Genomic DNA, 11,060 nt, shown 5'->3' with positions numbered 1-11,060 from the left:
TCTCTACCCCCTCCTCTCTACCCTCTCCTCTCTACCCCCTCCTCTCTACCCCCTCCTCTCTACCCCCTCCTCTCTACCCTCTCCTCTCTACCCCCTCCTCTCTACCCCCTCCTCTCTACCCCCTCCTCTCTACCCTCTCCTCTCTACCCTCTCCTCTCTACCCTCTCCTCTCTACCCCCTCCTCTCTACCCCCTCCTCTCTACCCCCTCCTCTCTACCCTCTCCTCTCTACCCTCTCCTCTCTACCCCCTCCTCTCTACCCCCTCCTCTCTACCCCCTCCTCTCTACCCCCTCCTCTCTACCCCCTCCTCTCTACCCCCTCCTCTCTACCCCCTCCTCTCTACCCCCTCCTCTCTACCCCCTCCTCTCTACCCCCGGCTCTCTACCCCCTGCTGTCTGACCCTGCGCCTGTCTACCCCCTCCTCTCTACCCCCTCCTCTCCTCCCTCTCTCCTCTCCCCTCACCCCAGGTTATTGCTGTTGATGAGAATGTCTCTCCTCTCTTCTCCTCCCTCTCCCCTCTCCCCTCACCCCAGGTTATTGCTGTTGATGAGAATGTCTCTCCTCTCTACCCTCTCCTCTCCTCCCTCCCCCCTCACCCCAGGTTATTGCTGTTGATGAGAATGTCTCTCCTCTCTACCCTCTCCTCTCCTCCCTCTCTCCTCCCCCCAGGTTATTGCTGTTGATGAGAATGTCTCTCCTCTCTACCCTCTCCTCTCCTCCCTCCCCCCTCACCCCAGGTTATTGCTGTTGATGAGAATGTCTCTCCTCTCTACCCTCTCCTCTCCTCCCTCCCCCCTCACCCCAGGTTATTGCTGTTGATGAGAATGTCTCTCCTCTCTACCCTCTCCTCTCCTCCCTCCCCCCTCACCCCAGGTTATTGCTGTTGATGAGAATGTCTCTCCTCTCTACCCTCTCCTCTCCTCCCTCTCTCCTCCCCCCAGGTTATTGCTGTTGATGAGAATGTCTCTCCTCTCTACCCTCTCCTCTCCTCCCTCCCCCCTCACCCCAGGTTATTGCTGTTGATGAGAATGTCTCTCCTCTCTACCCTCTCCTCTCCTCCCTCCCCCCTCACCCCAGGTTATTGCTGTTGATGAGAATGTCTCTCCTCTCTACCCTCTCCTCTCCTCCCTCCCCCCTCACCCCAGGTTATTGCTGTTGATGAGAATGTCTCTCCTCTCTACCCTCTCCTCTCCTCCCTCCCCCCTCACCCCAGGTTATTGCTGTTGATGAGAATGTCTCTCTTCTCTACCCTCTCCTCTCCTCCCTCTCTCCTCCCCCCAGGTTATTGCTGTTGATGAGAATGTCTCTCCTCTCTACCCTCTCCTCTCCTCCCTCCCCCCTCCTCTCTACCCTCTCCTCTCTACCCTCTCCTCTCCTCCATCTCACCTCACCCCAGGTTATTGCTGTTGATGAGAATGTCTCTCTTCTCTACCCTCTCCTCTCCTCCCTCTCTCCTCCCCCCAGGTTATTGCTGTTGATGAGAATGTCTCTCTTCTCTACCCTCTCCTCTCCTCCCTCCCCCCTCACCCCAGGTTATTGCTGTTGATGAGAATGTCTCTCCTCTCTAACCTCTCCTCTCCTCCCTCCCCCCTCCTCTCTACCCTCTCCTCTCTACCCTCTCCTCTCCTCCCTCCCCCCTCACCCCAGGTTATTGCTGTTGATGAGAATGTCTCTCCTCTCTACCCTCTCCTCTCCTCCCTCCCCCCTCACCCCAGGTTATTGCTGTTGATGAGAATGTCTCTCCTCTCTACCCTCTCCTCTCCTCCCTCCCCCCTCACCCCAGGTTATTGCTGTTGATGAGAATGTCTCTCCTCTCTACCCTCTCCTCTCCTCCCTCCCCCCTCCTCTCTACCCTCTCCTCTCTACCCTCTCCTCTCTACCCTCTCACCTCACCCCAGGTTATTGCTGTTGATGAGAATGTCTTCTCTGTCTGTCAACTTGTCTCGTAAAGTGAAGGCTGGTAACACCTAACTTAAAGCCTGCTGGTATAATACACGATGATGCAGTGTTCCTTCCCTAAGGTTAATAAATAAGACTAAACTCAGATCACATCCTTACCAAAGTCGCTGTCAGAGCTGTCTGGGCCCTCCCCTCGGGGCTGGCTGCAGGCTGGGGCCCCGCAGGTGAACCTGGCTCCGGGGTCCATCAGACAGGCCTTAGCGATGGATGTTACCAGGTACTCATCCTCTGTGTTCCTCCAGCCCCACCAGCTGATCTCTGGCTGGCTGCAGCGAGCGATCACTGCCCCGTTCCTCTGGTGCCTGGTAGGACGGCAGGAGAGGGGACCTTCAGGAACCAGACATCCCAAAACCAGAGCAGGTCAACACATTGGCCATGTGTTTGGAATGTGTTGGTCCTTAGGCTGGGTATGGTCAGGATATCTGGAATGTGCCAGTGTGTGTGTGTGTGTGTGTGTGTGTGTGTGTGTGTGTGTTTTCTTCCTCATTTCCCCCCCTTCTGACACCCAGGTAGCGACACACATCTATGCGTGCCTGGCCGACATCTCAGCTTGGATGACAGCCCACCACCTCAACCTCGACAAGATAGAGCTTCTCTTCCACCAGGGGAAGGCCTGCCCGCTCCAAGACCTGTCCATCACGGTTAATAATTCAGTGTAGTATGGTGTGTGTGTGTGTAGTAGTATGGTGTGTGTGTGTGTAGTAGTATGGTGTGTGTAGTAGTATGGTGTGTGTAGTAGTATGGTGTGTGTGTGTGTGTGTGTAGTAGTGTGTGTGTGTAGTAGTGTGTGTGTGTAGTAGTGTGTAGTAGTATGTGTGTGTAGTAGTGTGTAGTAGTATGTGTGTGTAGTAGTATGTGTGTGGTGTGTAGTAGTAGTAGTATGTATGTATGTAGTGTGTAGTAGTAGTAGTATGTATGTATGTAGTGTGTGGTGTGTAGTATGTATGTGTGTGTGTGTGTGTGTGTGTGTGTGTGTGTGTGTGTGTGTGTGTGTGTGTGTGTGTGTGTGTGTGTGTGTGTGTGTGTTAGTATGGTGTGTGTAGTATGGTGTGTGTAGTAGTGTGTGTAGTAGTGTGTACCCACCTATAGACGACCACAGGGATTCTATTGGAGGATCTGAAGGAACCCACACTCTCCAGCTCCTTGTCTGTGATCCACACTGGAACCAGCAGCTTCTGGGGATAGCTGGAGCACAGCCTGGTAGGAGAGGAGAGAGAGGTTAGGATATATACACCAGGACAGCCTGGTAGGAGAGGAGAGGAGAGAGGTTAGGATATATACACCAGGACAGCCTGGTAGGAGAGGAGAGAGAGGTTAGGATATATACACAAGGACAGCCTGGTAGGAGAGGAGACAGGTTAGGATATATACACCAGGACAGCCTGGTAGGAGAGGAGAGAGAGGTTAGGATATATACACCAGGACAGCCTGGTAGGAGAGGAGAGAGAGGTTAGGATATATACACCAGGACAGCCTGGTAGGAGAGGAGAGAGGTTAGGATATATACACCAGGACAGCCTGGTAGGAGAGGAGACAGGTTAGGATATATACACCAGGACAGCCTGGTAGGAGAGGAGAGAGAGGTTAGGATATATACACCAGGACAGCCTGGTAGGAAGAGAGGTTAGGATATATACACCAGGACAGCCTGGTAGGAGAGGAGAGACCGGTTAGGATATATACACCAGGACAGCCTGGTAGGAGAGGAGACAGGTTAGGATATATACACCAGGACAGCCTGGTAGGAGAGGAGAGAGAGAGGTTAGGATATATACACCAGGACAGCCTGGTAGGAGAGAGGTTAGGATATATACACCAGGACAGCCTGGTAGGAGAGAGGTTAGGATATATACACCAGGACAGAGGTTAGGATATATACACCAGGACAGCCTGGTAGGAGAGGAGAGGAGAGAGGTTAAGATATATACACCAGGACAGCCTGGTAGGAGAGGAGAGAGAGGTTAGGATATATACACCAGGACAGCCTGGTAGGAGAGGAGAGACCGGTTAGGATATATACACCAGGACAGCCTGGTAGGAGAGAGGTTAGGATATATACACCAGGACAGCCTGGTAGGAGAGGAGACAGGTTAGGATATATACACCAGGACAGCCTGGTAGGAGAGGAGAGAGAGGTTAGGATATATACACCAGGACAGCCTGGTAGGAGAGGAGAGAGGTTAGGATATATACACCAGGACAGCCTGGTAGGAGAGGAGACAGGTTAGGATATATACACCAGGACAGCCTGGTAGGAGAGGAGAGGAGAGAGAGGTTAGGATATATACACCAGGACAGCCTGGTAGGAGAGGAGACAGGTTAGGATATATACACCAGGACAGCCTGGTAGGAGAGGAGAGGAGAGAGGTTAGGATATATACACCAGGACAGCCTGGTAGGAGAGGAGAGGAGAGAGGTTAGGATATATACACCAGGACAGCCTGGTAGGAGAGGAGAGGAGAGAGGTTAGGATATATACACCAGGACAGCCTGGTAGGAGAGGAGAGGAGAGAGGTTAGGATATATACACCAGGACAGCCTGGTAGGAGAGGAGAGAGGTTAGGATATATACACCAGGACAGCCTGGTAAGAGAGGAGAGGAGAGAGGTTAGGATATATACACCAGGACAGCCTGGTAGGAGAGGAGAGAGGTTAGGATATATACACCAGGACAGCCTGGTAGGAGAGGAGACAGGTTAGGATATATACACCAGGACAGCCTGGTAGGAGAGGAGAGAGTTTAGGATAAAAACAAGGAAATTTCTAAGTGACCCCAAACTTTTTAACGGTAGCGTACATGTATCACTACTGACGAGCCTGGCTCTAAAAGCCTTGAGACATATAAAACACACAGAAAAGCAGGGTGGGCATCAAGACTGTTTGATGCCATGTTAGGTGAGAGTGTATTAGAGAGAGGGCTTTTCATTCTCAGATATCCAAAGTGAGATTGATTTCTCCAAGCAACGCTTAAAAACAGAGATATTCAGGAGGCTAATAATCTATAATCTATTTTGAATATAATCTGTTCTATAATCTATTTTGGCTAATCTGTTCAATAATCTATTTTGACTATAATCTGTTCAATAATCTATTTTGACTATAATCTGTTCTAACAGCCCAACACAACACCATCTCCATGCCTCCTCTACTTTGTACATACAGTGCATTCAGAAAGTATTCAGACCCCTTGAATTTTTCAACATTTTGTTACGTTACAGCCTTATTCTAAAATTGATTAAATTGTTTTTCCTCACCTGAAATCTCCACACAATACCCCACAATGACAAAGCGAAACCAGATTTTTAGAAACATTTGCTAATTTATAAAAATAACTGAAATAACATATTTACATAAGTATTCAGTCCCTTTACTCAGTACTTGGTTGAAGCTGCTTTGGCAGCGATTACAGCCTCGAGTCTTCTTGGGTATGACGCTACAAGCTTGGCACACCTGTATTTGGGTATTTTGTCCCAGTCTTCTCAGCAGATCCTCTCAAGCTCTGTCAGGTTGGATGGGGAGCGTTGCTGCACAGCTATTTTCAGGTCTCTCCAGAGATGTTCGATGGGGTTCAAGTCTGGGCTCTGGCTGGGCCACTCAAGGACATTCAGAGACTTGTCCCAAAGACACTCCTGTGTCGTCTTGGCTGTGTGCTTAGGGTCGTTGTCCTGTTGGAAGGTGAACCTTCACCCCAGTCTGAGGTTCTGAGCAGGTTTTCATCAAGGATCTCTCTGCACTTTGCTCCGTTCATCTTTCCCTCGATCCTGTCTAGACTCTCCCAGTCCCTGCCGCTGTAAAACATCCCCACAGCATGATGCTTCCACCACCATGCTTCACCATAGGGATGGTGCCAGGTTTCCTCCAGACGTGACACTAAGCATTCAAGCCAAAGACTTCAATCTTGGTTTCATCAGACCAGAGAATCTTGTTTCTCATTGGTCTGAGAGTCCTTTAGGTACCTTTTGGCAAACTCCAAGTGGGCTGTCATGTGCCTTTTACTGAGGAGTGGCTTCCGTGTAAAGATGAAAGATGGCGCCGAAGAACATGGCTGACGTTTTACATTATCTCAATCAATTTCAAAAAAAATTTAAACTTATTTTGTACATAATGTTGCTACTACCGTCTCTTATGACCGTAAAGAACTTAAGGACATCAGAGAAGTGATTACTCACAGCGGACTGGAATAAACTTTTTCCTTTAACGAGTCCGACGAGAAGGATATCCTGATTTCACTGGAACAGGCCCAGAGCCACACCTTTTGCGTGAAGAAAAGACTGCGGAAAAGGGGTTGCGCATATCGGGGATCCTTCTGAGAAGCCGGAGGCGAGCGAGTAAACTCCCAATGCCTTCCATTCTCCTTGCTAACGTGCAATCATTAGAAAATAAAATTGATGACCTACTATTTAGATTATCCTACCAACGGGACATTAAAACTTATTCGGGCTAGGGGGCAGTATTTTCACATCCGGATGAAAAGCGTGCCCAAAGTTAACTGCCTGTTACTCAGGCCCAGAAGCTAGGATACGCATATAGATAGATTTGGATAGAAAACACTCTGAAGTTTCTAAAACTGTTAGAATAATGTCTGAGTATAACAGAACTGATTTGACAGGCGAAACCCCGAGCACAGTCCATCCAGGGATTTATTTTTTGTGTTTTCCAATGGTTTTCTATGGGAATCCTGATTTATAAGGGCCCAGATTGGAGATCCTATGGCTTCCACTAGATGTCAACAGTCTTTAGAAATTGTTCGATGTTTTTCTTTTGAGAAATGAAGAAGTAGTGCTGTTCGTTGTACGCGTCACTCAGAAGTACTCCAGTATTTTGTTGCGCGTGAACAGGAGCGCTCTCCGTGTTATTTTTCTTCGGTATTGGAAACTATTTATCCCGTATTAAATTTGATCGATTATTTACATTTTAGGATACCTGAGGTTGGATTAGGAACGTTGTTTGAAATGTTTGGACCAAGTTTACAGGTAACTTATTAGATACTTTGTAGTCATGTTGGAACCGGTGTATTTCTGAATCAAACGTGCCAAATAAATGGACATTTTGGGGATATAAAAGAAGGGATTTATCGAACAAAACGACCATTCATTGTGTCACTGAGACATTTGGGATTGCAAAAAGAAGAAGATCTTCAAAAGGTAAGGCATTTATTATATGGCTATTTCTGACTTTTGTGTCGCACCTGCCTGGTTGAAAAATGATTTTCATGTGTTTGTATGCGGGGCACTGTCCTCAGATAATTGCATGGTGTGCTTTCGCCGTAAAGCCTTTTTGAAATCTGACACAGCGGCTGGATTAACAAGAAGTTAAGCTTTATTTTGATGTATTACACTTATATTTTTGTGACTGTTGAATATTTATATTTCTGTAGCTTGAATTTGACGCGCTGCAATTTCACTGGATGTTGTCAAATCAATCCCGCTAACGGGACTCGAGTGGGATTTGCGCTTAAGGGATCCCTAAGAGGTTAAAAACGTACATTTTATAATTCACCGAGACGTGGCTGAGCAAAGAAATGGACAATATAGACCTGGCGGAACTTTGCATGCGCCGGCAGAACAGAGACGCTACCTCTGGTAAGACGAAGGGTGGGTATGTATGTCTTTTTGTCAATAACAGCTGGTGTGAGATGTCTAACATTAAAATAGTCTCAAGGTATTGCTCGCCTGAGGTAGAGTACCTTATGATAAGCTGTCAACCACACTATCTACCAAGAGAGTTCTCATCTGTATTATTCGTGGCCGTCTATTTACCACCACAAAGCGAAGCTGACACTAAGACCGCTCTCAACCAACTCTATAAGGCCATAAGCAAACAAGAAAATGTTCACCCAGAAGCGGTGCTCCTAGTGGCCGGGGACTTTAATGCAGGCAATCTTAAATCAGTTTTACCAAATTTGTACCAGCATGTCACATGTGCAACCAGAGGGAAAAAAAATGTCCTAGACCACCTTTACTCCACACACAGAAATGCATACAAAGCTCTCCCTCGCCCTCCATTTGGCAAATCTGACCATAATTATATCCTCCTGATTCCTGCTTACAAGCAAAAAACTAAAGCAGGAAGCACCAGTGACTCGCTCAATACGGAAGTGGTCAGATAACACGGATGCTACACTACAGGAGTGTTTTGCTAGCACAGACTGGAATATGTTCCGGGATTCATCCAATGGCATTGAGGAGTACACCACCTCAGTCTTCGGCTTCATCAATAAGTGCATCGACGACGTCATCCCCACAGTGACTGTACGTACATATCCCAACCAGAAGCCATGGATTACCGGCAACATCCACATCGAGCTAAAGGCTAGAGATGCCGCTTTCAAGGAGCGGGAGACTAATCCGGACGCTTATAAGAAATCCCACTATGCCCTCAGACGAACCATCAAAGAAGCAAAGCGTCAATACAGTATTAAGATTGAATCCTACTACACCGGCTCTGACGCTCGTCCGATGTGGCAGGTCTTGAAAACTATTACGGACTACAAAGGGAAACCCAGACACGAGCTGCCCAGTGACGCGAGCTAAGTGTCTTTTATGCTCGCTTCAAGGCAAGCAACACTGAAGCATGCACGAGAGCACCAGCTGTTCTGGATGACTGTGTGATAACACTCTTGGTAGCCGATGTAAAAAAAAAAACCTTTAAACAGGTCAACATTCACAAAGCCGCTGGGCCAGACATATTACCAGGACTTGTACTCAAAGCATGTGTGTAAAAACTGTCAAGTGCCTTCACTGACATTTTCAACCTCTCCCTGACCGAGTCTGTAATACCAACATGTTTCAAGCAGACCATCATAGTCCCTGTGCCCAAGGAAGCGAAGGTAACCTGCCTAAATGATTACTGCCCTGTGGCATACACATCGGTACCCATGAAGTGCATTGAAAGGCTGGACACACTCCAATTCGCATAACGTCCCAACAGATCACACTCCACACTGCCCTTTCTCACCTGGACAAAAGGAACACCTATGTGAGAATGCTGTTCATTGACTACAGCTCAGCATTTAACACCATAGTGCCGATGAAGCTCATCACTAAGCTAAGGACTCTGGGACAAAACACCTCCCTCTGCAAATGGATCCTGGACTTCCTGACGGGCCGCCCCCAGGTGGTAAGAGTAGGCAACAACACGTCCGCCACGCTGATCCTTAACACTGGGGCCCCTCAGGGGTGTGTACTTAGACCCCTCCTGTATTCCCTGTTCACCCACGACTGCATGGCCAAACACGACTCAAACACCATCATTAAGTTTGCTGACGACACAACAGTGGTAGGCCTGATCACCGACAACGATGAGACAGCCTATAGGGTGGAGGTCAGATAACTGGCAGTGTGGTGCCAGGACAACAACCTCTCCCTCAATGTGAGCAAGACAAAGGAGCTGTGGAGGACAGGAAAAGGAGGGCCCAACAGGCCCCCAATAACATCAACGGGGCTGTAGTGGAGCAGGTCGAGAGTTTCAAGTTCCTTGGTGTCCACATCACCTACAAACTATCATGGACCAAACATAACAAGACAGTTGTGAAAAGGGCACGACAAAACCTTTTCCCCCTCAGGAGACTGAAAAGATTTGGCATGGGTCCCCAGATCCTCAAAAGTTTCTACAGCTGCACCATCGAGAGCATCCTGACCGGTTGCATCACCGCCTGGGATGGCAACTGCTCGGCATCTGACCGTAAGGCGCTACAGAGGGTAGTGAGTACGGCCCAGTACATCACTGGAGCCAAGCTTCCTGCCATCCAGGACCTCTATAATAGACGGTGTCAGAGGAAAGCCCATAAAATTGTCAGAGACTCCAGTCACCCAAGTGACTGTTTTCTCTGCTACCGCACGGCAAGCGGTACCGGAGCACCAAGTCTAGGACCAAAAGGCTCCTCAACAGCTTCTACCCCCAAGCCATTAGATTGCTAGAACAATTCATAAAAATCGCCCCCAGACAATTTACATTGTCACCCCCCCACCTCTTCTACACTGCTGCTTCTTGCTGTTTGTTTGTTACCTATGTCAGTCACATCACCCCCACCTACATGTACAGATTACCTCAACTAGCCTGTTCCCCTGCACACTGACTCGGTACCGGTGCCTCCTGTATAAAGCCTCATTATTCTTATTCTTATTGTGTTACTTTTTATTATTACTTTTTATTTTAGTCTACTTGATAAATATTTTCTTCTTCTTGAACTGCACTGTTGGTTAAGAGCTTGTCAGTCAGCATTTCACGGTAAAGTCTACACTTGTTGTATTCAGCGCATGTGGCAAATAAAGTTTCATTTGGCCACTACCATAAAGGCCTGATTGGTGGAGTGCTGCAGAGAAGGTTGTCCTTCATCTCCCTGACCAAGGCCCTTCTCCCCCAATTGCTCAGTTTGGCCGGGCGGCCAGCTCGAGGAAGAGTCTTGGTGGTTCCAAACTTCTTCCATTTAAGAATGATGGAGACCACTGTGTTCTTGGGGACCTTCAAATGCTGCAGAAATGTTTTGGTACCCTTCTCCAGATCTGTGCCTCGACACAATCCTGTCTCGTAGCTCTACAGACAATTCCTTCAACCTCATGGCTTGGTTTTTGCGCTGACATCTACTGTCAACTGTGGGACCTTATATAGACAAGTGTGTGCCTTTCCAAATCATGTCCAATCAATTTAATTTACAACAGGTGGACTCCAATCATGTTGTAGAAACATCTCAAGGGTGATCAATGGAAACAGGATGTACCTGAGTTTAATTTCGAGTGTCATAGCTGAAGGGGGCTGAATATTTATGGAGGTCAGACAAGGTCCTACTAACAGTATACTACCAGTCTGTGTGGGTCCCACGGGCTGATGGTCCTTCAGAGAGCAGTCTGTCAGAACGATGACAGCGACTTGTACTCTACCCCTACCCCTAACCCTACCCCTATCGCTCACCCTAACCCCTATCGCTCACCCTAACCCTAACTCTCCCCAAACTAATCCCTCTTTCTCTACCTACCTCTCCCCCTACTAATCCCTCTCTCTCTACCTCCCTCTCCCCCCACTAATCCCTCTTTCTCTACCTCCCTCTCCCCCTACTAATCCCTCTCTCTCTCCCCTACAAATCCCTCTCTCTCTCCCCCTA

General features: G+C 48.3%; 1 protein-coding gene across 6 annotated transcripts in view; it reads right to left on the bottom strand.

The window, feature by feature from the left end:
- The window catches only part of mtmr4 (myotubularin related protein 4), a 125,724-nt gene that overhangs the window by 38,905 nt on the left and 75,759 nt on the right, over positions 1-11,060 (bottom strand). For all 6 annotated transcript variants that reach the window (XM_045717405.2, XM_082974775.1, XM_045717406.2 and 3 more), the window contains 2 exons: positions 3,044-3,157; positions 2,060-2,262 (listed from right to left, as the gene is read on the bottom strand). In XM_045717405.2, coding sequence (XP_045573361.1) covers positions 2,060-2,262; positions 3,044-3,157 — 317 coding nt within the window. The remainder of the gene's footprint in view (positions 1-2,059; positions 2,263-3,043; positions 3,158-11,060) is intronic.

This window comes from Salmo salar, chromosome 04, assembly GCF_965601325.2.
Source record: "Salmo salar chromosome 04, fSalSal1, whole genome shotgun sequence".
Classification (NCBI taxonomy): domain Eukaryota; kingdom Metazoa; phylum Chordata; class Actinopteri; order Salmoniformes; family Salmonidae; genus Salmo; species Salmo salar.
This window is presented reverse-complemented; position numbering and strand designations above follow the sequence as displayed.